General features: G+C 48.3%; 2 protein-coding genes across 58 annotated transcripts in view; one reads left to right on the top strand and one right to left on the bottom strand.

The window, feature by feature from the left end:
* ELMOD3 (ELMO domain containing 3) overlaps positions 1-25,535 on the top strand; it is a 66,020-nt gene that overhangs the window by 10,644 nt on the left and 29,841 nt on the right. For 6 of the 50 annotated variants that reach the window (XR_012422122.1, XR_012422121.1, XR_012422120.1 and 3 more), the window contains exons 1-5: positions 14,172-14,285; positions 14,569-14,658; positions 15,041-15,202; positions 21,700-21,774; positions 22,613-22,682. Coding sequence is in view for 45 of the 50 variants with exons in the window: in XM_074011407.1 (XP_073867508.1) it covers positions 14,572-14,658; positions 15,041-15,202; positions 21,700-21,774; positions 22,613-22,682 (394 nt within the window). In the remaining 5 variants the exon portion in view is untranslated. Of the gene's footprint in view, positions 1-14,171; positions 14,286-14,568; positions 14,659-15,040; positions 15,619-16,099; positions 16,765-21,699; positions 21,775-22,612; positions 22,683-25,535 lie in introns of those variants that run through there. The other 44 variants (XR_012422118.1, XM_074011408.1, XM_074011392.1 and 41 more) reach the window with 16 other exon arrangements.
* Positions 1,603-13,939, bottom strand: RETSAT (retinol saturase). 8 transcript variants are annotated; one of them, XR_012422114.1, is made up of 12 exons: positions 13,747-13,939; positions 11,209-11,391; positions 10,313-10,554; positions 9,572-9,773; positions 8,916-9,113; positions 5,511-5,630; positions 5,035-5,332; positions 4,119-4,257; positions 3,755-3,864; positions 3,515-3,681; positions 3,152-3,311; positions 1,603-2,896 (listed from the first exon to the last, which is right to left on the bottom strand). XR_012422114.1 is itself a non-coding variant. In XM_005575443.4 (11 exons), exons 1-11 carry the CDS (start codon positions 13,916-13,918, stop codon positions 2,757-2,759), a joined length of 1,833 nt encoding a protein of 610 aa, XP_005575500.2. In that variant the 5' UTR covers positions 13,919-13,939; the 3' UTR covers positions 1,603-2,756. The 8 variants fall into 8 exon arrangements, 3 of the variants coding, with proteins under 3 accessions (XP_005575500.2, XP_073867476.1, XP_045224912.1); XR_012422112.1 differs by having other exon boundaries at positions 5,035-5,630; XM_005575443.4 differs by lacking the exon at positions 5,035-5,332.

Genomic DNA, 25,535 nt, shown 5'->3' with positions numbered 1-25,535 from the left:
AAAGGTTGGTTTCAGAAACCAAGAGGGTTGGCAGTGGATGTGCAGATTTTGTCACGGAGTCCACAGAGCTCAGCTTTTGAGCCTCTGAGAAGTTTCATTTCTTGTGCAGAAAGAGTACAACTGAATTCAAGTTTGCCTTTAGAATTGCACTGAATAAAATACTGCACACTAAAGGAAAGCTTATTTTCTGCACGGTTGTTTTTTCAAAGACAGAATATTTGAAGCATGTTTCCTAGAGATTGTGTGGATGAGGGTGCGCTGGCAGAGGCATCACTCAAGCTAGGGGTGGTGTGTAAGAAGCACATGGAGCCACAAGAGGCACCTCCTATAGTCAGCTAAAGGCTTCCCTTTCTGTGCCCAACTTCTAGACTCAAGGGTAGTCGAAGACCAGTCTATGTAGAAAGGCTGAGGCAACTTGGAAAGACCTGACAGCTAGTTACATATATTCTGACATAGTCCCCCCATAATGGCTTTTAGTGACACACGTGCTGATAGAATTCTAAACCTCTAGAATTCCCCTGCTGGTGATGCTGGTGTCTTCTCTTGTGCTTGTTTGTACAGGGTAACCTGATACAGAATGCTGCAAGTGTGCTGAGAGCTAGAAGGCTGTGAAAACTCTTGCTAGGAAGGTTGGGCTTGGCATGACTTGCTCCAGTAGGAATCCTGGGGAGAGATTTTCAGCTTTAATTAAACGGTACATCCAGAGCAAAGGGTGACTCTCAACTCAGGTAGTTCTACAAGTCAGATGTGAATTTACCAAATCTCCCAATTTGTTTGTTTGTTTTGTTTTTTTAGAGAGAGGGTCTTGCTCTGTCACTCTGGTTGGAGTGTAGTGGTGTGATCATAGCTCACTGCAGCCTCACACTCCTGGGTTCAAACAATCCTCCCACCTCAGCCTCCCAGAATACTGGGATTACAGACATGAGCCATTGTACTTGGCCAAATCTCCCAATTTAGAAACGCCTCTGTAAAGGGTTTGGGTCTATGTTTGGTTTTTTTGTTTGTTTGTTCTGTTTTGAAACAGGGTCCCACTCTCTTGCTCAGGCTGGAGTGCAGTGTCACAATCTTGGCTCACTGCAACCTCCACCTCCTGGGCTCAAGTGATCCTCCCACCTCAGCCTCCTGAATAGCTGGGACTACAGGGGCACACCACCATGCCCAGCTAATTTTTCTGGGCGGGGGTGGGTGAGGTGGGGACTTTATTTATACAGACAGGGTTTTGCCATGTTGCTCAGGCTGGTCTTGAACTCCCGAGCACAAGTAATCTACCTGCCTTGGCCTCCCAAAGTGCTGGGATTACAGGCGTGAGACAAAGCACTCAGCCCTGAGCTGTATGGTACTTCAAACTGCCAATACGCCAGCCCCCAACACTCTGATTGGTATTCCTTTAATTCATCAGACCCCATGTGCAATAAATGACTGAATGTTGAAATTGTTCGTTTGCCCCATCAGTAGATGGCCACTTTTTGTAACTTTATAATTACTTAATTTTATTTTTTTAAAGCTTATTTTGCTGTTTTTCAGTGTATAGTGTTTTACTGAGCTTCTGCAAATGCCATCACAATTTTGTTTTGTTGAAAAAAAAAGCAAAAACTTCAAATGTTAAAGCAATGGAATCAATGAATTTATTGTTACATTAACACGAACTACAAAGCAGCCTTTCGTATGTCTGATACCAAAGACATAACTGAAAAGTCATTTTTCCAAACCTTGAGCTTGCATTCACATACCCATCTAACTCTCACATGTGCTAATTAACGGCAAATGCCATTTCTGGGCTTCATACACATTCTGTCACTTTCCCTTTTCTGAGGTGACTTCCCTTCCTTACCCCACACCTCCCAGAGCTGTCCCCAGGTATGCCCTTGCCTGGACAGCCCTGCAGCCTGCTTCACCCCAACAAAGTATTCATCTTACCAGTCCATGACCTGACTCCTGACGTTACCCTTCGCTGCATCACCCTTCCCTGTATATTTGGAGGATGAGGCTTGATTGAGGCTCAGGTACTGAGCTCCCTGAAGGTGCCTTGATGCTGGCACATTGAGAACCAGATGCCACCCCGATCATAAGGAAGACAGACCCAGGACTTCCATATGAACTGGATATGATCATCTGACGTGCCCCCTAATAACTGATGGATCCCGCTGTTACTCCAAAGCTCCAGACCACACCGGCCCAGACACAGGCATTTCCCGTGCCCTGAAGAGCCACTGAACCCAGCACAAAAGAGATCTAGAGCTCTCCAAACCTATGGAATGGCAACCAAAACAATGCCCAGGTTTTGAGTTAAGCCTCATTAGTCTCCCTTCTCCCTCAACAGTGTAGAATTGTGCAGCACAGCACTAAGTGAATGAGAGCAGAAGCCTCAGGACAGAACTGAACCCACCAGCTTGAGCTGACAACACTGCCAGGGGTTCTATCCACCGATGGAATTTTCTGTGATCACTGAGTGAGGAGGCGTGGGTGAGGGATGCAGAGCGCTGCTCGTCATGAGACATCAAGCTATCCAAGTCAGTATCTTTTTTTTTTTTTTTTTTTTTTTGAGACGGAGTCTCGCTCTGTCGCCCAGGCTGGAGTGCAGTGGCGCGATCTCGGCTCACTGCAAGCTCCGCCTCCTGGGTTCACGCCATTCTCCTGCCTCAGCCTCCCGAGTAGCTGGGACTACAGGCGCCCACAACCGCGCCCGGCTAATTTTTTGTATTTTTAGTAGAGACGGGGTTTCACCGTGGTCTCGATCTCCTGACCTTGTGATGGAACTAATTCTTCTTCTTCTGTGCCTGGATCCTAGAGCCAAGATCCTTAAGGTCTGAGTACAAGTTCCGCTTCAGGATGGCACTGCTGCACAGCAGGGCACCTTGCAGGGCCCCGACCAGCCCACAGGTGAAGATATCCTGGCCTAGGAGGCAAGAGCAGAGGCCCCTGAGCGTGACCCAGGCAGGCCCAGGGGAGGGTGGGGCCCTGGTGCTCTTCCCTCCACATGAGGGCCACCCAGAGCTGGCTCCAGTCAGGACCGGGGCCACAGCCTGCCCAAGCAGCCCTGCTCAAGGGATGGGAAGCTGCAGGGGACAGTAGGGCCTGAGGACAGGAAGAGAGGACATTGGGCGACGGGCCCAGGGTCTCAGGTCTTGACAACATGGGGCAGTGAGTATACCTGTCAGGTAGAGGTTGGGGATGGGGCTCTGGGCCCTCAAGGAGGCCATCACACGGGGGTGCAGGCGGCCCAGGTCGTGGTCAGCCCCGTAGCAGGCACCTCGGGGAGCAGCCAGATAGAACTGGTTGGTGAGTGGGGATCCTGCAGTCACACTCTCCACCTGAGGGCACAAAGGGTGGGGCGGGCAGGTGAGATCCTGGCTCCCCTCCCTCTTCCACTGTCTCCCATTTGCTGACTGTGGGTATGGGTGCCCTGTCCTTCCCTGGGACTCATGTCGTGGGGCCCAATTCCCCTGTCTTTGCAAGGAAAGGGCAGAAATGGCACCATGAGGTCCGTCACCACCCCAAATATTTTACCCCCTACCTTCCCCTCCAGCTGTGGGAACAGTTTCATGACCACTGACATAGAGGCTTCCACAAAGGAGTTTTTGAAGGTCTCATAGTCACTGCCCCGCTTTCCCTTCAGCTCCGCCTGCCACTCCTCAAACCACTCGTAGGCGCTGGGTATGAGCATGATCATGCTGGACCGGCCTGGGGGTCAGAACTGACATTACTACTGCCTGGCCCCTCCCTCCAGCCCCTCACCCGGGACCCGCAGCCCCACCTGGGAATCGGTCCTCCCAGGTCGGATCCTTGGCTGATGGGAAAGCGATGAACATAAGAGGGATGTGTTCCGCAGCCTTTTCCCTGGGCATGGAGACGTAGCGCTCCATCCTGCGTGTGACAGGAGTGTGGTACGATCTCCAGGCTTTTGTCCTCAAAACCCCAGAACCACTGCAAGGACTGCTCAGCCCTAGGGACTCCCCACAGGGGTGAAGCTGAGCCACAGCCTTGAGGTGACAAACTTCCAGGAGCAAATTAGAAATTGCCCATTTCCTCCCATTCCATATCCTCTGCTCATTCTCTGAGTCAAGCAGGGAGGCACAGGCCACACGCATACACACCACACACAGACACGTGTGTCTTACGCCTGGTCCATGTCCGTGTCATGGTAAACATAGTAGTTGGTGGACGGCAGATGCAGGTCCTCCTTGGTGCCTCGCAGGCAGATGAAAACAGACATCATGCCTAAGCCAGGCCGAACCATCCCCAGCTGCTGCTTCACACCTGCCAAGGGGAGTGGGTGGTGCCTGTATGAACTATGACCAGAGACGGCCACTCTCTGCTCCTAGGAGAGCCTTGGGGTGCCAGCTCTGGCACCTGCCTGAGGCATGCCAGGTCCCTGGCCACTCTGCTTCCTTCATTTAACTAAATATTTTTGAGGCCTTCAGATCATGTTCAGGAGGAAAATTCACAGACAAGGGAAAATTGTAACCAGACGGTGAGAGGTGGGTAGGAGGGACAGGTGACTCTAGCAGGGCTGCCTGGCCAGGACAGTGTCAGTGCCCAGAGGTCCTGGGACAGGGAAGAAGGGAGGTCACAGTCACAAAGTAAGGTAGGAAGTAGCAAAGGCAGAGTCTGCCTGTGCACCATGCCTGACACCCCTGCTCTGCCCCTTGGCCACCTCTGCCTCACCCTTCGGCTCCTGAGAGTCTGAGAGAGGGGAGGCCGTGCAGGCTGCAGGCTCAGCTATGAGGGGCAAAGAAAGGAGAGGCTGGCACTGGTGAAACCACCCTATGCCCTGGAGACAATCACAACTCACGTATCACCCAGTCCCCATGAGGAAGGCCAGGACCTCGCTTTACCCCCCAGCCTGCTCTGCTGTCCCCTTCCCCGGTTCCTCAGGGAGCAGCTCCCGGGCCCACCCTCTGGGGTCAGGGCTCCTTCCCCTGCTCTCTGGCTCCTGCACCAGCCAAGGTTTCTGCCACAACACATCCGGAGCTGCTCTGTGCTCTCCAGCTCCCGCCCCAGCCTGAGCCCTTCACCTGGGCCCTTCTCTCTCACCCCTGCTGGGTTCCTGGTCCCCTCTTCCCAGCGGCCTCCCTTCCTCAGATCACACCAGATGCATCCAGTTACATGAAGTGGCGGGACCTCTCAGCCGCGGTGGCTCGGTGGCTCTGCTCCCTGTGGGCTGCCTGCTCTCCTGCTTCTCTTCTTGAGGCCTCTTCTCTGGAAGCCCCCTCAACCCAGAAGGGTGAGAGGAGCTGGTGCTTTCAAATCAGACCAGCTACTCCACTCAGCCCTGCCCCTTTCAGCTGAGTGGGCTCAGGACTGTAATTAATCTGTATGGGCCTCAGTTTCCCTAACATTAAATGGTAGGGTTAGGATGACATTAGAGACAGCGTTCTCACCTTGTTGCTTAAGTACAATCAGAGGGCCGGCCAAGAAGAGGGGAAGCATGACCCAGACGGAGCAAGTTGGCTCCAGAAGGGGACACGCTGGGGAACCTGCAAGAGGGGCAGTGCAGACCCGCCTTTTACCTGGCAGACAGCGGGCATTCCCCGGCAGTAGGTGCTCATAGGTGTTGAACAGCCCTGCGTTGGAGACCACGACGGGGCAATAGATGTTCACCAGCTCATGCCCCTTCTTCACACTGACACCTGCAGGCACAAGTGCTTGGCTGAGGGTCTGTGAGCTCCAGGACAAAGAGGAAGGCCCACGGCCCCCATGGATCTCTCTCTGCCTGTGCCCATTTCTCAGACCTTGGAGTCCAGGTACCTAGACTCTGGTAGGGCAGGCCCCTGGGAAAATGCAAAGTGAGTGAATATTTTCAAGTGCTTTCAGCCTATCCTACAACTTGGGCTTGCTTTTCCTAGCTCTGTACCCACCTGCGTGTGTGCGTTTGTGTGTACTCTGTGTTTGAGCCAAATCCCAGACAAAGCTCAAGGGCTAAAGCGCTTCCAGTGGAAATCCAGGCCCTTTTCTCTGCTGCCAGAGTTGTTTCCAAATACTCTTTAACACCCTCCAATCGGGGCTGGGCACATTGGCTCATGCCTGTACTCTCAGCACTTTGGGAGTCCAAGGTAAGAGGACCGATTGCTGGTATACAGGTCAAGACTAGCCTGGGCAACATAGTGAGACCCTGTCTCTACAAAAAAAAAAAAAAAAGGCAATTTAAATTAAGCTGTATGGGGTTGTGCACACCTGTAGTCCTATCCCCTCAGCCAGACGAATGGGTTCAGCCCAGGAATTAAACGCTACAGTGAGCTCTGATGACACTACCACACTCTAGCCTGGGCAACAGAGTGAGACTGTGTCGCTAAAAAAATGAATGGATGAATGAATGAATGAATGAATAAAATAAAAATCAAACCCTGCAATGATGCCTCATCCTGGATAAGAGAACCTCCGAAATCTTACAGCAGCCTGTGCAATGTGGTCCCTTCTGTGTGTCCAGCTCCATCCATCTCTGCTCACTCTCACTAAACTCCCACTAAACTATTAGGCAGAACCAATATCAAACAGCTGAGAGTCAACCATTTCTCACCTACAAAAATGACAATTTCTCATTGTTCAACCTAATACTTCTGGATGCCTGAAAACACTCAGCTCTTTCATGTCTTCATGTCTTTGTGCATGCTGCTTCCCCTTCCCGGAATATTCTCCAACCTCATCTGTTTGCTAGGTTCATCTCACCCTTTATTACTCAGCTGCACACCTGTGCCTCCAGGAGGTTTCCCCTGTTCCACCATGCTGTCTGTTACCCCCATCCTTAGCACACTCCTCCAGATGGCACGTAAATGAATGGTTTTTGTTTTTGTTTAAGACGAAGCCTCACTCCATTGCCCAGACTGGAGTGCAGTGGCGCGATTTCAGCTCACTGCAACCTCTGCCTCCCGGGTTCAAGCGATTCTCCTGCCTCAGCCTTCCAAGTAGCTGGGAGTACAGGCTCCCAGCACTGTGCCTGGCTAATTTTGGTATTTTCAATAAAGACAGGGTTTCACCATATTGGCCAGGCTGGTCTTGAACTCCTGACCTTGTGATCCACGCACCTCGGCCTCCCAAAGTGCTGGGATTACAGGCGTGAGCCACGGTGCCCGGCCCTGGCTAATGTTTGTATTTTTGGTAAAGACGGTTTCACCATGTTGGCCAGGCTGGTCTCAAACTCCCGACCTCAGGCGATGTGCCTGCCTTGGCCACCCAAAGTGCTGGGATTACAGGCATGAGCCACCGGCGCCCCACCTCTTTTATCTCGATCTTTTATTACCTAGCACTTGAAAAACAAATATATCTGGATTGTATTTACCTCAAATGATAAACCTACCTTGCTTCCTGGACCCCTTTCAGTTAGGAGAACTTGTTCACGGACATCAGAGAAAACCTTGCACAACTGACAGCCACCTCTCTCTTACCACCCAGTAACTTATCAGTCTCTTCTACTAATGGATTCTCTCAGATCACTGATGGCCTTTTCTCCTTGATTTTTTATTTTGCACTGGGTCCCCCACTTATCACCTCCTTGAAAGGTTCCTCTGATAAATGCATGTCTATACCAGCCCAGTTTTTCCCAGGCCTCTTTTTGTCTGCTTCCCTGGCTTCTTTAAGCACCCATTAGTCATGGATGGTCTGTTCTGTTTAACAGACTCCTTCTTGCACAGACCCTCTATTCCAAGAGTCATTTATACTGGAATTCGGAGTCCCTATCCAGGTTAGAGCATCAATCTGAGCCAGTGTAATAAGGTTCTAGGCCTCACTTTACAGACAGAGGCAGGGAACCTTGCTGGCCTCCATACTGCCATGTGGAATCAAAGGTTATTTATTCATTCCATTGGTCACTGAGCAGCATTTATTGAGCCTCTAATATGTTCTAAGATTTATAGATACAAAGATAAAAGATAGTCTCTACACTCAAGAAGACAATTGGCTGGTCACGGTGGCTCACGCCTGTAATCCCAGCACTTTGGGAGGCCGAGGCGGGCGCATCACAAGTTCAGCAGATTGAGACTCCCTTGGCTAACACATGGTGAAACCCCGTCTCTACTAAAAATACACAAAATTAACCGGGCGTGGTGGCGGGCACCTGTAGTCCCAGCTACTCGGGAGGCTGAGGCAGGAGAATGGCGTGAACCCAGGAGGCGGAGCTTGCAGCGAGCTGAGATCGTGCCACTGCACTCTAGCCTGGGCGACAGAGCAAGTCTCCATCTCAAAAAAAAAAAAAAAAAAAAGTCATAGATTACTGGGTAAATAATTTTATCTATTAAATAAATAACTAAATACTGTTCTTTGGGGACCTTGCAATCCTTTATTTTTCTTTTTTTTTTAAGACGGTGTCTCGCTCTGTTGTCCAGGATGGGGTGCAGTGGTGCAATCTCGGCTCACTGCAATCTCTACCTCCCGGGTTTAAGCGATTCTTCCGCCTCAGCCTCCCAAGTAGCTGGGACTACAGGTGCGTGCCACCACACCCAGCTAATTTTTGTATTTTTAGTAGAGATGGGGTTTCACCATATTGGCCAGGCTGGTCTCAAACTCCTGACCTTGTGATCCGCCTCAGCCTCCCAAAGTGCTGGGATTACAGGCATGAGCCACCATGCCCAGCCATATTTTTCTTTTTTACTTTTTTTTTTTTTTTTTTAAAGAGACAGAGTTTAACCATGTTTCCTAGGCTGGTCTCAAATTCCTGAGCTCAAGCAATCCTCCCATCTCAGCTTCCCAAAGTGTTGGGATTACAGGCGCAGACCACCATGCCCGGCCGATCCTTTATCTTTCCTGCTTCTTTTTTATTTCTGGACTAATCACTATCCCTGGACCCTGCTCTGGGGCAGATTCTCACCTTTAGCCCCCATGAGGAGGTCAGTTCTCCTACTCCGTCTGGTCTTAGGGACACCCCAGGTCTCGTCCACACCAACCCAGGGACCCAGAAGGGCAGGGTAGGGCAGGGCTCTCACCACAGGCTTTCCCAGCTGAGTCCAGCAACACACTTTGCACAGTGGCCCTTGTAAGGACAGCGCCCCCAGCCCGCTGAATCACAGGGATGGTATGGAAGGCAATTTCACTGGAACCCCCTCGGGGATAAAAGGCTCCTTTCAGGTAGTGGTTAACCAGCAGAGCGTGCATGGAAAAGGCACTGTGACGGGGGGTGACACCTGCAGAAGGAAGGAAGGGTGGTGAGCAGGCAAAAGCAGGCACCAGCACCATTCAGAAACGAATGTGGAATTCTGTGAGATAACACATAGCCCAGTCTATCCAAGGATCCACACGTTCCTCAGGGTTCAAGGCAGTCAGAAGAGACTTTCCATCCAATCATGGGGTACCTTAGAGATCTTGGCACCAGTAGGAATATCCTCCCTGCAAACTGCCATGCTGCCAAGACCAGGGAAGACAGTGTTGGTTGAACTGAAAAATCATCCAGGGCATGGATGAAGAGAATTTTGACCAAGGAGTCCAGCAGGTGGCCAGACTTCTCATCCACAAGCTCCAGAGGGCCTGGGGTTTACACTGCTCCATATCAGTCAGTCAGGCAGGGTCAAGAAGAAAGACTGAGAGACGAGAGGGTAACCCTTCCTCCTCCAGAAGCTGCCCAGAGCCCATGGCCAGTACCCACCGTAAGTGGGGAAGATGTAGCTGAGTACTGCCTGGAGCTCAGAGGAGGCCCCCAGCTGCTGCAGGACCTCAGCCAGGCTCTGGGTGGATGCATGAAGGAATGGAGAGAAACGAGTCAGCAGCCCGCACCTGTCGAGGAGCTGAATCACGGGCAATGGGAGGAACTTCAACAGGATGGCATGAGCGACTCCATTGGATACCACCTGGGGGAGTGAATGAGGAGAGCAGGCCTCACCTCTGGAACCGCTGTGACAGAACTGCTATCCCCATAGCCTGGACCAGCCCGAGGATCCAGCAACACTTACCCCTGACTGAACTTTGCTGAATTTGAATTTTTAAAAAAATCTATACTCTGTGAATTTTTCCTGTCCTACACTTGGATGAGTCCTTCTTTTACTTTTTATTTTCCTGCTCAAATTCCTTTTCAAAAATCCCAGTCTGGTCTCGGATGAGTAAAAAGGAGTAGTGATCTGATGTCACGGAAGCCAGCCTAGTCAGGGAGGAGAGCAGGGCATCCCTGGAGGCCAGGGGGACAGCAGCAGCCGTGGAGCCAAGGCTCCAGAGAGAGAGAGAGACAGAGAACTGGATGGACTCGGGTGGAGGCTGAGCTAAGAACAGATATGACTCTTCCTCCCTTCCTGCCTCTCCCCACTGCACTCTCCACCCCCAGTGCCTCCACTAATAATGAAGAAAGTCAGTCTTGTCGGGAATAAACTCTGGGTCCTCAGCATGTCCATGTTACCTTAACCAGCTTTATATACTTGTCAATGATAGCTTCCTCCTGTGGAAACTTCTCTTTGAGGCCCTGAATGTAGGCTTTCTCTCCACTGTACATGGGGTACTCCTTTCGGCCATTAGGCCCTTCCAGTACCATGATGTCAAAAGGAGAAGACATGGGAACCCAGTCCAGCTGCCCTTCAGTGATCTGGTCCAAGATAAAACGGCCAATGCTGCCCTCCTCCATACGCCCAATGTAATGGATTCCTGTTGGGAGATGGAAAAACAAGGCAGTAAAGGCATACGAGGATTGAGCCCTGGAAAGGTGGCTGAGGAAGTGAGGTGGAAGAGGTTATCTGGCCTGGCCAAGTTCATGCCCAGAGTGAGCTGCCCACCCTGTCTGTAGGGAGGTGTCACAGCAGAAACTACCAGATCCCTGCCCGGCTCAACTCCAGTAGCTATGCTGTCACATAAGAAAAGTGCCCAGAGGCTGGGCACGGTGGCTCACACCTGTAATCCCAGCACTTTGGGAGGCTGAGGGAGGTGGATCACTTGAGGTCAGGAGTTCGAGACCGGCCTGGCCAACATGGAGAAACCCCGTCTCTACTAAAATACAAAAAATTAGCAGGGTGTAGTGGCCCACTTGGTGGGATTACTGAGTGTAATCCCAGCCACTCGGGAGACTGAGGCATGAGAACCACTCGAACTCAGGAAGTGGAGGTTACAGTAAGCTGGGATCACACCACTGCGCTCCAGCCTGGGTGACGAAGTGAGACTCTGTCTGAAACAAACAAAAAAAGTGCCCAGAGAGAAGACGGCACTTCCAAAACAACAGAAATGCTCAGTATCACCCCACAAGGGCTGCTCCAAGCCTCTTCAACATATAGCCATGCTCCCAACCCTTTTCCACACAAGCCTTACCTGTGTCAAATTCAAGGCCATTCTCTCCAAAGGTATGACAGGCACCCCCTGCCTTGGTATGTTGCTCCAGCACCAGGACTCGCTTGCCAGCTTTAGCTAGAATTGCAGCTGCAGCCAGACCCCCAAAGCCACTGCCAATTACCACCACATCCAGCTTCTCCGGCACTCGGCTGGCTGAAAAAGCTACAGCAGAAGGGCCAAAGGGTGGGTTTCTCAGGCAGGGGCAGGGAAATAGCAAAGATAGGGAAACCAAAGAAGACTTCTCTAGCTTGTACAGTGCAAGAAGCCTCTCGAGCAGTTTGGCATGGAACTCTTGACTAACATGTTTCAAACATTTTACCTGGGAATACTCAGAACCAGCCAGGCAGATTTGGGGTTTTGTGTTTTTGTTTTTTGAGACAGGGTCTCGCTCTGGCCCAGGCTGAAGTGCAGTGATGTGATCATAGTTCACTGCAGCCTTGAACTCCTGGCCTCAAGCAATCCTCCTGCCTCTGGCTCCCGAGTAGCTAGGACTACGGGTGCATGCCACCATGCCTGGATAATTTATTTTTATTTTTATTTATTTTTGAGACAAGAGTCTCGCTCTGTCACCCAGGCTGGAGTGCAGTGGTGCAATCTCCGCTCACCGCAAGCTCCGCCATCCGGGTTCACACCATTCTCCTGCCTCAGTCTCCCGAGTAGCTGGGACTGCAGGTGCCTGCCACCACGCCTAGCTAATTTTTTTTTAAATATATATTTCTTAGTAGAGACGGGGTTTCACCGTGTTAGCCAGGATGGTCTCGATCTTCTGACCTCATGAGCCACCCGCCTTGGCCTCCCCAAGTGCTGGGATTACAGGCATGAGCCACCATGCCCAGCCCACAGGCTGGGTTTCTTTGGAAGATGCAGGGTCTGCAAGCAACAATGGAGTAGCTAGGTCTAATGGTGGCTCTTCCAGGTCCTGATGGAAAGTCTTGGGCAGGACAGAACTGCTCAGAGGCTGCAGCTCTCAGAAATCACAGCACCAGCCCGTCCCATAGGGAAGGTCTCCGGGCATTGCTGAGGGAGGCAGCACCTTCTCACAAGACAAAACTGGATAGCAAGTGGTGCTATATGGGTACTTCCAACACAAGATCTGTTCTTTAAATCACTGGCAAAGAACTGAGATCTGGGATATTTCAAGATACAAGAGAACTTGGCAAACTGCTTATTTTTTGAATGTTTTTAGACAGATCAATAGTAAAAAAAAAAAATTTCATATGTAAGTATATAAGATAAATATATGAAACAAGTTTCACAATGCAATACTTAGTGGAACTACATATAATGCACTCTGATATTTTCTATTCTACTGCATTCTAAAATGTTAGTTGTGGCCCAGCACGATGGTTCACGCCTGTAATCCCAACACTTTGGGAGGCCAAGGTGGGCGGATCGCTTGAGGCCAGGAGTTCAAGAGCCTAGACAACATGTTGAAACCTTGTCTCTACTAAAAATACAAAAATTAGCTGGGCACGCACACCTCTCGGGAGGCTGAGTCATGATAATCACTTGAACCCAGGAAGCGGAAGTTGCAGTGAGCAGAGATCGCACCACGGCACCCTAGCATGGGCAACAGAGAGACTCTGTTTCAATAAATCAATAAATAATGCCAGTTGCAACTCACTAAATTGATTTCATAGCCCCCTAATAGATCACAACACGGTTTGAAAAACAGTTAAGCTAGTCATCTCATTTTTACACCAGCCCAGGTAGGTGCTAATGGTTATGCAGCAAATTAGTGACAGTTCAAGCTAAAACTCAGTTCTCGGAAGTCCAGATGATTAGTCCTTCCACTTAGAACAGTATTGTCTCTGATTGTGCAGCAAGATATGACACAGAATTCTAAAATTTACAAGTGAGAGGGACTCTGTAGATCAAACAGGTGATCCATTATTTTTTAAAGCAGCAGAACTCTTTAAACCCTAGAAGCAACCACAAAATATGTTTTAAAGATGAGAGTGGAGAGCAGGCTCTGAGCCTGAGGCACCCTGTTGAATCTCTGCCAAAGTTTCAGAACTAGGGTTCAATCCTTATGACTCGAGACCATGCAAAGCCTGTTAAATCACCGGACGGGCAAAATGCAATTTCCTATGCAAGTTGGGACACATTCCTGTGTTGTCCCCCACACCCCTGAGCTCTCATGGGAGGGTAGGTGAAAAAGTTAAGGTCCTGGAACCAAGTAGAGGAATGTCTCTTATCAGTTCCGTGAGCTGCCGGGATAACAAGTGGCAGGGCGGGTGCCAAGACCTTGCAAACCAAGGACAATCACCGCGCCCTTGGGACTACTATTCCCGGGGCCTGCTAGGGCGAAGGCTATCGGGGCCTGCTAGGGCAAAGGCTATAGACAGTGTCGGACACTAAAGCAGGGCTCCTCCCCGTGCAAGGAAGCCCTCCCAGTACTTTATATATGGGGAAACTGAGGCCCGGGTCTGGTAGCGGCTGCCTTGGCAAAATGAGAACCCAAACCTGTGAGAATGCCTGAAGTGCAGCCCCGGATCCCAGGGTCCCTCCTACTACCTTGTTTGAGAACCTTCTTCCTGGCCTCCTTGTCAGTTACCAGGGGCGCTGGTGGCCGTTTGACATCTTCAGAGAAAGGATTTGGGGATTTGCCAGAGAACAGTCCCAAGTAAACTTTGCAGACGACGGCCAGCAGCAGCACGGTCAGGAACAGCACCAGCGGAAGCCACATCTCGCCGGCGTCGGGTCGGGTAAATGGGACAGCTCCGACTGCGCTCAGCCTCTAGGACTGTGGCTCCGCCCGGGGTAGTTGCTCTCCAGTCAGGAGGCGGAGGCAGCTCTGAGCACTGATTTACCTACCAGCCAGCCAGCCAACCGGCCAGCGAGAAGCCAACAATCCGGTGACGATTGACCCTCCCGGCTCTCCGTACTCTTTTGCCCGGCTCTCCGTACTCTTTTGCCCTGCATAGTTTCCATTGCCTACTGGGAAATGTAGTTCTCGGGGCCGGGGGAGACGGCACGGAAGAGGCCTGTGCGCAAGAGCAGATGAGGCCTAGCCGAGGCGGCGGGACCCCCAAGTTTGGAAAGCTGTGTTAAGGGTGAGAACGCGTTAACACCTGCCAAGGGGTTAACCCCTTTGAAAAGCTCCCTAACCCCTTTGATAAGCTGGTTGGTGCCTTTGTGGAGCTAGCAGCCGGCCTGAGGAGGGAGGGAGAATGTGATCCGGTTGAAACGATCACTGCAGGGCGAGACAAGGCCTAGAGTTGTAAGACTGAAAGAGAATCCCGACTGGGAGACAGGAGTCTTGAGTTCTGGTCCTGGGTCTGCCCTGGACTCGCTGCCCTGAGGTGTTAAATTGCTTTCCTCCTCTTATGCCTCCAGGCAATGCCAAAGTTCTGTCCAAAGTCCGCACACAACCCCTGTCTGACTGGGTGTCTTGAATTGAAATCTCTGTTCTGCACATCACAGCCGGTGAGCGTGTGGCTCTGTGCCCCTCAACATGGCCCATAGTTTTGTCCTGGGAGCCTGTCTGGGACGGAGTCCTTTATGGCGAGTCCCTAATGACACCCCATCCGTGGGGAACCTGGGGGATGGGGAGCCGTCTACGGACGAGCACGGTGAAAGGATCAGCGAAGGACCGGTCCAATTTAAATTCCTATGCAGAGAGTCTAACCTCCAGCAAGCAGTTGAAGAATCATACCCCCTCCTTGCCTAAAGTGGATGCACAATGAATACTTGATTTGAGAAGGATCCATTTTTATAGGAAGGCCGTTAACTTAGGTCCAACTATCAGGAACTTGCCTTTGAGTACGTCCTTTTTTGACAGTTGTTGCTCTTTTCTTCTCTGATACAGACAGTGACTGTCCCTACTGAAGGCCCCAGCAGTACTCCAGCCAGGTGTGGAAAGCTGGTCACGATTCTACGCTACTTGGTTCATTTTCTACACAGCAACAGAAGAGCCTTCCTGAGACTGCTATTACCATACCCGCCTGTCATCTTGCCAAGGCTGGCCAATGTGTGTTTTGGCATAGGCTGTCATGGAGGCCATGGTGGAGGAAAAGGAAAGGGGGGGCAGATGTTGAGGCCCCAAAGGCCACAGTGAGAACAGTTCAGTTCCTGAGTTGCCAAGACTGAGGGGGCACTGTCCTGCCCGCAGGATTATAATGAGCCACATGTCCAGCCCAAGAGCCAGGAGGAATTCTTCCTCTCAGTGTTAATAATCAAAGCATCCTGACACCAGCAGCCAGTTCTTATGGAATCCTGATCATTATTACCACAGTGGAGAGCTGACCTGGTAGAGAGGCTACCCTCCTTCCTTAGTCACCCAAGCCTGTGAACTATGATTGTCAGTTGTATGTGGGCCGTCTGCCCACTTAGGATGCAATTTTTGATGTGACAGACATCCCAGATGTCCAATTCCCCCGTGATGAGGTATGAGCCTTGTCCAGCCCTTTTCCTCAGGGAAGCAATGTCAGATGAAAGACTTAGAGTTGCCCAAACTGGCTAGCCACGTGTACAGTATTGGTGATAACTGAGAAAGGTTAGAACATTGTGTGGCATTTTGAATTTCTACCATCATTGGAACCAGGTCTAGTATTATAAGCCCCAGACCCAACCTGTGGGTGAGGCCTAAACAAAGCCTGAGCACTTCAGCTAAGACGACCCACCAAGGTGCCACCTTTAGCCTAACCCCTTTGATAAGCTGGCCCAGGTCCCAGTAACTCCATTGTCAGAAACAGACCCCATCCCTTCTAGTGGTGCTGCTGCCTTTTGAGCACAGAATCCAGCCCACAGACCCCCTGCATGGTCCCCTTTTTGCCATCCTGTGGCATGGGTAATAAGAGGGAAGCATTTGGCTGAGGCAACTTGTTCATTCAGAATAAATTCACAGCTGCTTAAATTTTGTCAACAGGCCGGGCGCGTTGGCTCAAGCCTGTATTCCCAGCACTTTGGGAGGCCGAGGCGGGCAGATCACGAGGTCAGGAGTTTGAGACCAGCCTAACCAACGTAGTCAAACCCCGTCTCTACTGAAAATACAAAAATTAGCCGGGTGTGGTGGTGCACGCCTGTAATTCCAGCTACTCGGGAGACTGGGACAGGAGAATCGCTTGAACCTGGGAGGCGGAGGTTGCAGTAAGCCGAGATCACACCACTGCACTCCAGCCTGGGCAACAGGCAAGACTCCATCTCAAAAAATAAATAAATAAATAAATAAAAATTGTCAACAGAGGCATAACTGAACGATGAAACCAGTTTTCTTTTTCAATTTCCTTTTTTTTCTTTTGGGCAGAGCTGAGGCTTCAAAGACCTCAGGGGACTTCTCAGTACTCACAGAAACCTCCTACACCCTCAGATGGCACAAAGGGACCGTTTTCTTACTCTTAGTCTGAGTGACTGCCAACAAGGAAGGCAAAGGTAGAGGAACTGGATCTCTGGCTCTCCACATAGCTTCTGATCTCAGAACTTATTAAAACCCTTTCTGGGCCCAAAGACAAAGCTCACATGAACAAATGATTTTGAGTCATGAATGAAAAATCTTGCTCTTTCCATAGTAAAGAAGAATTCAGAGATGGACAGGTAAGCATGCAGTCTTGGGAAAGATGGTGTTGGTTTGAGATATATCATTAAGTATAGTAAGAATATATTAAGAGAATATGAAGCTTTAGAAAAATTTAGAAACTCTCATTATAGTTACCTTTGTTCTTTTTTTTTTTTTTTTTTTTTTTTGAGACGGAGTCTCACTCTGTAGCCCAGGCTGGAGTGCAGTGGCCGGATCTCAGCTCACTGCAAGCTCCGCCTCCCGGGTTCACGCCATTCTCCGGCCTCAGCCTCCGAAGTAGCTGGGACTACAGGCGCCCGCCACCTCACCCGGCTAGTTTTTTGTATTTCTTAGTAGAGACGGGGTTTCACCGTGTTAGCCAGGATGGTCTCGATCTCCTGACCTCGTGATCCACCCGTCTCGGCCTCCCAAAGTGCTGGGATTACAGGCTTGAGCCACCGCGCCCGGCCTATAGTTATCTTTGTTCTATAAGAAGGAGCTTCTATTCACCTCAGGGTCAATTGCTTTTCCTGACAGCTTGTTTTCTGACTGAGTTATGAGATTTTTGTTTTCTTTTTGCTTGGGTAGTGGGGAGAATTTCATTGAGAAATCACCCTCAATGAAATTGATTTATATTTCATTGATTTGGATCATTTACCTTACTAGCCTCTTCCCTGTGAAATGCTTACTTTGGCCTGATCATCCTCAGGACTCAGTTCAATGTGATATGTCTTTGTATAAACTGGGCACCTAACCCTGTATGCCTTACCTTTCATGCTACCTTGCCCACCCAAAAATGGTCTTAAATGGCGGCTCTGGGATTCAGTGGCCAGACTGGGACAAAGCCTTTGCTTTGGGTCTCCAGAAAGATTTTCTTCACCGTAGTAAGATGCGAACTGTTCCAAAGAGGGAAGTCTTTGGACACTGGAGGGGACTGAATTGGAGAAGGAAAGGAAGGAAAAGGAAAAAGAAGGAAAGGAAGATGAAATAAATACCAGGTACACAGACCGCTGCAGGAAGTTGTTCAGCACAATGAATCACCAAATATTTTAGAGATAAAATTTCAACAAAAATTTGAGACAAATATTTTGTGCTTAGTACTGTGCCAATGGGTATGAAACATATAAAAGAAATATAAGAGCCTGGGCACAGTGGCTCACACCTGTAATCCCAGCACTTTGGGAGGCCGAGGCGGGTGGATCCCCTAGGCCGGGAGTTGGAGAGCAGCCTGGCTAACTTGATGAAACCCTGTCTTTACTAAAAATATAAAATTAGCTGGGCATGGTGGTACATGCCTGTAATCCCAGCTACCCAGGAAGCTGAGGCAAGAGAATTCCTTGAACCCAGGAGGTGGAGGTTGCCGTGAGCTGGGATCACACCATTGCACTCCAGCCTTGGTGACAAAGTGAGACTCTGTCTCCAAAAAAAAAAAACAAAAAAGAAATATAAGAGAAGGTCCTTCTACAGGCCTTTTGCAGAGGAACTTTTGCTGTATACAAGGGTTACTGGACTTACGGGCATGAGACAGCATTGTAGCCCCAGCTAGTAAGGTGGGTTGCCTTGAGTAGGTGGAATTGACCTTGATCAGAGAAGAGGGTGAAGGTGTATTCTGAAGGAAAACTACATGAATGAAGGAATGGAAGTGAGGAGAGGATCTGTGGCAGGTGTGTTGATGGTATTACAGTGTGAAATCATAATGTTTAGCCATCATGAGCTCCGTTACCAGGGAGTTTGGTTAGCTGTGGGGTGTTTTGGCCTCCATCCTTGCTCTGGAACATGAAGAAATGGAAGGTATGCTTAATGAGCATTAGTTGGAAACAGAAAAAAAAAAAAAGGCAGAAGGATTAGAGTAACAGGATGAGCTGGGATTCCAGGGCTTTGGCATAATACATTCACATGGTTCAAAATCCAAAAAGTACGGAAGGATATACGTATTTTGAAGAAACCGCCTTCCACCCTTGTCTCCCAGCCACTCAGTTTTTCTGCTGGAGGCAAAGCTACTGCTTCCTTGGGTATAACTCTGAAAATGGTCTCTGCAGAGACAAGCAAATGTGCTTATGTACTTCTAAAAAATAAAATGGTAAAATAGTGTATAGACTTGGTCCTTTGCTTTTTCACTTAATACATCATGAAGATTGTCCCATATTGCTTGTAAAGCACTTTCTCATTTGTCTTTATGGCTATATAGTATCTTACTGAGTGAATGTGCTTTTATTTATGTAATCAACCCATTAGTGAACATTTAGGTTTTTCCAGCCTTTTGCTATTATAAACAGTGTGACAAAGAATCACACTATAAATGTAAACATGTCATTTTGCACATGGATGACTATGTCTGTTAGATAAATTACTAGAATGCAGTATCAGGCCCCACATATACAAAACATGTATGATTTTGTTAGGTACTGTCAAGCTGTAGAGGTGGTAATAGTTTAATCTCCAGTGTGTTGTGCACTCTAGCCAATGTACATATTATCAGACTTTTCGATCTTTGATGATCTGACTAATAAAACAGTAGTTTTACATGACTTTTTTTTTTTGAGATGGAGTCTTTTTCTGTTGCCCGGGCTGGAGTGCAATGACACTGTCTCGGCTCACTGCACCCTCTGTCTCCAGGGTTCAAGTGATTCTCCTGCCTCAGTTTTTCAAGTAGCTGGGATTACAGGTGCGTGCCACCACGCCCAGCTACTTTTTTGTATTTTTAGTAGAGACGGGGTTTCACCACGTTGGCCAGCCTGGTCTTGAACTCCAGACCTGAGGTGATCCACCCACCTCAGCCTCCCAAAGTGCTGGGATTGTACAGGCGTGAGCCACCACACCCGGCGACGTGTTTTTTTGTTTGTTTGTCTGTTTTAATGAATGAGGTTGAACATTTGTTCATATGTTTAAAACCAATTTGTGATTGTGCAGGATGGCTCGTGTCTGTAATCCCAGCACTTTGGGATGCCAAGGTGGCTTGAGCCCAGAATTTGAGACCAGCCTGAGCAACCATATGTAGAACCCATGGCTACATGGGCATGGTGCTGTGCACCTGTGGTCCCCGCTACTTGAAAGGCTCAGGTGGGAGAATCCCTTGAGCCAAGAAGTGAGTGAGCCATGATCGTGCAGTCCCAGGTGGAGCAACAGAGCGAGGCTCTATCTCAAAAAAAAAAAAAAAAAAACATGGAGAAATCCCGTCTCTACTAAAAATACTCTACTAAAAATTAGCCGGGCATGGTGGTACATGCCTGTAATCCCAGCTACTCAGGAGGCTGAGGCAGAAGAATTGCTTGAACCCGGGAGGCATAGGTTGCGGTGAGCTGAGATTGCGACATTGCACTCTGGCCTGGGCAACGAGAGCAAAACTCCATCTCAAAAAAGAAAAAAAGAAAAACCACCATTTGGGTTACCTTTTGCGTAAACCATCTATCCGTCTATATCCTTCTTCTAATGTTTCCACTGGGTTGGTTTTTCTTTCTTTTTTTTTTTTGAGACGGAGTCTCACTCTGTTGCCCAGGCTGGAGTGCAGTGGTGTAATCTCAGCCTACTGCAACTTCCACCTCCCAGGTTGAAGCAATTCTCGTGCCTCAGCCACCTGAGTAGCTGGGATTACAGGCATGTGCCACTACATCCAGCTAATTTTTGTACTTTTTAGTAGACATTGGGTTTCACCATGTTGGCCAGGCTGGTCTTGAACTCCTGACCTCAAGAGATCCTCCTGCCTTGGTCTCCCAAAGTACTGGGATTACAAGCGTGGGCCACCGTGCCCGGCTGGTTTTTCTTTTTTGCCTTAATGATTTTTTTTTTTCTCTGAGATTAAACTTTATTAAAGTTACTTTTCCAGAAAATTCAGTAAATATGGTAATGTAGGAAGAAACTTAGGCTCATAAGTCTTTTAAATTTTTACATAATCTTTAATGATGTTGATCAGGAAATTCTTTCATTGGTAGAATTACTTCTCCAGTCTGCAGAATTGTATCACCTGGGAATATTCTGGGCTTCTTTTCAACGATGCCATATGGTTTTTTTAGATACATGATACTTCGCGGTGCTCTATATGTTCAGAGAAACTTCTCTAGTAACGAACTGTAGAAATGATGTTTTTTTTAAAAAAAAAAAACAGTAGAGACAGGGTCTCCCCATGTTGCCCAGGCTGCTCTTGAACTCCTGGGCTCAACAATCCTCCTGCCTCAGCTTCCCAAAGTGCTGGGATTATAGCTGTGAACCACCACACCTGGTGATTTTTAGGATTTTAAAAGAACACATTGAAAAATTAGCTGTGTATCTGTGAAATGAGTTACAAACGATTGGCTGAGTATTTTGGTCAGTTTTTTGTTTTTAATCTGTAGCAGGGGATAGGTTTGGCTGAGCAGAAAGGCCATAGCAAACTGCTTCACTAAACTTCACTCACTCAGAACCCTCAGACTTTAAAGAGCCAGGAAATCGGTATAAAACTTTTGAGATAACATTAACTAAGCTTTTTGCAGTTTTTCTTAGGACCAGATTAAGTAGAAGTTTTCCTTTACAATATTCATTATGGTTGATATCTCTGGAGTTCAACCTTTTTTTGTGGTACTGGGAAAAGGTGCGACATTTACCTTTGCAGGGACACAGATGGAGCTGGAGGCCATTATCTTTAACAAACTAACACAGAACAGAATCTATATACCACATATCCTCACTTATAAGTGGGAGCTAAATGATGAGAACACATGGACACACAGAAGGGAACAACGCACACTGGGGCCTATTGGAAAGTGGAGGGCGGGAGGAGGGAGAGGATCAGGAAAAATAACTAATGGGTACTAGGCCAAATACTTGGCTGATGAAATAACCTGTACAACAAACCCCTGTGACACAAGTTTACCTATGTAACAAACTTGCACATGTACCCCTGCACTTAAAAGTTAAAGAAAAAAAAGGTATGACATTTAAACTATTAACTTTGGGGGATTAATATGTGCCTGGGAGATTGACCCTTGTCTGTTTTACAGGGCGAAAGAATGTCTGCTGGATATTCTCCATCATATGACAACGACAAGAGTGTTCTGGCTTTCAGAGGAATCCCTGTACGTATCCCCCACACCTTGGTACCTTCTGCCAGGGCTTTTGTTGTGTGTTACCGTGTGGTGCCAGAACTCTGCTAGACACTGGGGACACAAGGGTGGCGTAGACCTTAGCTTCCAGGAGCTCACACTTGAGGGCACTGAGGGGAGGGTGTATGGAACACAAATATACAGAACAACTTCTATTTAATAAGATAATTGCTATAATGAAGCAGGCTATAAAATGCAGAGAAAATACCAAAGGCATACCACAGTCTGAAATGAGTATATGAATTTTTGTTTATTTACATTCAAGGTGGACATACACTTGTCCCCAGCATCACCCAACTTCCACATCATAGTTGAAGTTTTCCAGGTACCTCAATTTAAAATTGACTTCAAGGCCAGGCACAGTGGCTCATGCCTATAATCCCAGCACTTTGGGAGGCTGAGGCAGGCGGATCACTTGAGGTCAGGAGTTCAAGACCAGCCTGGCCAACACAGTGAAACCCCATCTCTACTGAAAATACAAAAACTAGCTGGGTGTGGTGATCCACACCTGTATTCTCAGCTACTCGGGAGGCTGAGATGGGAGGAGCATTTGAGCCTAGGAGGTGGAGGTTGCAGTGAGCCAAGATCAGGCCACTGCACTCCAGCCTGGGCAACAGAGTGACACTCCATCTCAGAAAGTAAATAAATAAAAAGTAAAAAAAATAAAATTGACTTCAGTCACCCCATCAGGGCACACTAGATCCTTTTGGGCTCCAGTGTCAAGGACATTCGGTACAGTGGATGGGAAGTGTTTGTGTATATGGGGGTACGTGGATTCTATCTTCACACTAAAGGTCAGCTGCCTCTACAGATCTCAGAGTTGAAGAACCATGGCATTCTCCAGGCTCTGACCACAGAAGCTAATGAATGGGAGCCACGTGGTAAGGTTCCCTTCAGGGCCCTTGGAGTCTGGGTGGGACCCAAGTCAGACCTTCCCATGGATCTGCTGTTCATCATTTGAATTTCTCTCACTCCTTGTCTTTCAGAATTTTGTAGATTTATCGTTCATTGGGGAAAAACAGAATCAACACTGAATTAGGAATCAAAAGACTTGAGTTCTGATCTTCCACTGCTAGTGGTTTACTCTGTGCCTCTGGGCAAGCCATATGATCTCTCATATTAGTACCTCCCTTATCCTCAAAGGGATGTTATGAAAATGAGACACCATATGGGAAAATCCTTTGAAAAGTTGTTCTACTTTATCTGCTTTGCAAGGCGCTTCCCCATACCATATTTAAAGTTCACTTCACTTGCCAAGTGATTATGGAGAAAGGTACAGTCCAACCTGGCCAACATGGTGAAACCCCATTGTATTAGTCTGTTTTCATGCTGTTGATAAAGACATACCCAAGACTGGGAGGAAAAAGAGGTTTAATGGACTTACAGTTCCACATACCTGGGGAGGTCTCACAAACATGGTGGAAGGCAAGGAGGAGCAAGTCATATCTTACATGGATGGTGGCAGGCAAAGAGAGAACTTGTGCAGGAAAACTCCTGTTTTTAAAACCATCAGATCTTGTGAGACTTATTCACTGTCATGAGAACAGCACAGCAAAGACTGGCACCCATGATTCAATTATGTCCCACTAGGTCCCTCCCACAACACATGGAAATTATGGGACTTACAAGGTGAGATTTGGGTGGGGACACAGAGCCAAACCACATCACCATCTCTACTAAAAATATTTTTAAAATTAGCCAGGTGTAGTGGTATGCACCTGTAATTCCAGCTACTCTGGAGGCTAAGGCACAAAAATTGCATGAACCCAGAAGATAGAGGTTGCAGTGAACCAAGATTGTACCACTGCACCCATACCTGGCCACTAGAAATATGAACTTTTAAAAAAATAATATATATTTTTTTAGAGACAGGGCCTTGCTCTGTCCCCCAGGCTGGAGTGCAGTGGTGCAATCATAGAACTTGTGGGTTCAAGCAGTCTTCCCACCTCAACCTCCTGAGTAACTGTGTATCACCAGGCCTAGCTAATTTTTTTTTTTAAGAGACAGGTTCGCCGGGCGCAGTGGCTCACACCTGTAACCCCAGTACTTTGGGAGGCCGAGGCAGGCAAATCACGAGGTCAGGAGTTCAAGACCAGCCTGACCAACATGGTTAAACCCCGTCTCTACTAAAAATACAAAAATTAGCTGGGCGTGGTGGCGCATGCCGGTAATCCCAGCTACTCAGCCGGCTGAGGCAGGAGAATCGCTTGAACCTGGGAGGCAGAGGTTGCAGTGAGCCGAGATCGTGCCACTGCACTCCAGCCTGGCAGCAAAGCAAGACTCCATCTCAAAAAAAAAAAAAAAAAAGAAAAGAGACAGGTTCTTGCTGTGTTGCTCAGGCTGATCCTCACCTTAGCCTCCCAAGTATCTGGGAATGTAAGTGTGAGCTTCTATGCATACCTAAAAAACATTCTAATATAGGAACATCATTTGTACATCTGTGAAGTTTCTTTTAAGGGAATTTTATCTTTATGGTGGCAAACCCAGCATTAATATATTAATAATTTTTAGTTTAAATGCATATATATATATATATTTCCCCCCTCCCAGGGACAGGGTCTCGCTCTGTTGTCCAGGCTGAAGTGTAGTTATGTGATTATAGCTCACTCCGGCCTTGAACTCCTGGGCTCCAGCAGGGACTACAGGTGTGCATTACCATGCCTAGCTAATTTTTAAAAAATTTTATGTAGAGACGGTCTCATTATGTTGCCCAGGCTGGTCTCAAACTCCTGGCTCAAATGATCCTCCCACTTTGGCCTCTCACAATACTGGGATTACAGGCATGGTGGCATGTGCCTATGTCTCTGGCTAACTAAAAAAAAAAAGTAAAAAATAAATGTAGGCTGGGCACAGTGACCCACGCCTGTAATCCCAGCACTTTGGGTGGCTGAGGCGGGCGGATCACGAGGTCAGGAGTTCTCTACTAAAAATACAAAAATTAGCCAGGAGAGTCGCTTGAACCCAGGAGGCAGAGGTTGCAGTGAACCGATATCGCACCACTGCATTCCAGCCTGGGCAACATAAAAAAATAATAATAATATAATAATAAATAAATAAAAATGTAAAAAAAGAATTAATAAGCTGACTCAAATGGCAGTGCTGTTGACTATATGAGTAAGTGGAAGAGAGCTGAAATAAAGGAGACAATTATAAAAAGGAAAAACGATAACCGAATTAATGTGAGGTGTGTTAATTATCCTGAACATTTGTCCTTTGCCCCCGTGTTCTTCTGTTGGTCAGGGAAAACAGTATTTATGTCACACGTAGGAAGCGTGTGCTTCGTTTCAAGAGAAAAGGAGAAGAAGCTCTTAACATGGTTTGGGCATTTGTGTTTTTAAGCACCAGCTTGCTATTGCTGGTGGAAACCTTGAACTTTTGCTGACTAACCTGTTTTGACAGCATATTCCCACCTCCTTGCCACTGTGGTTCCTGCTCCTGGCTCACAGACTTTGATCAAGCTGTGTGTTGGCAAGGGCGTATGGGGTTGGGGAGGGATTGGTTAAGTTGCTGGTACATGAGGCTCTGAAGGTGAAGAATTAATAAATCAATAAAGCTGCATGAAGGTAAAAGGGTGAAGGATCCTGTTCAACTTCACAGTAAGCATTGCGTCCTGCTGTTCTACTCATCCCCAACCCCCTTTTTTTTTTTGAAACAGAGTCTCACTCCTCCCTCCCAGGTTGGAGTGCAATGGCGCAATCTTGGTTCACTGCAACCTCCGCCTCCGGGTTCAAGTG

This window comes from Macaca fascicularis, chromosome 13 (assembly GCF_037993035.2).
Source record: "Macaca fascicularis isolate 582-1 chromosome 13, T2T-MFA8v1.1".
NCBI lineage: Eukaryota > Metazoa > Chordata > Mammalia > Primates > Cercopithecidae > Macaca > Macaca fascicularis.
Note: the sequence above shows the minus strand (reverse complement) of the source record. Positions and strands in the feature narration are given on the sequence as shown.

Coding starts and splice junctions, on each gene's coding strand:
- RETSAT (XM_005575443.4), bottom strand. CDS start 13,918: ATGTGGCTTCCGCTGGTGCTGTTCCTGACCGTGCTGCTGCTGGCCGTC. Junction 10,555..11,208: donor TGGCCTTGAATTTGACACAG/GTAAGGCTTGTG, acceptor ATCTCCCAACAG/GAATCCATTACATTGGGCGT. Junction 2,897..3,151: donor CCCCAACCTCTACCTGACAG/GTATACTCACTG, acceptor CTTGCCTCCTAG/GCCAGGATATCTTCACCTGT.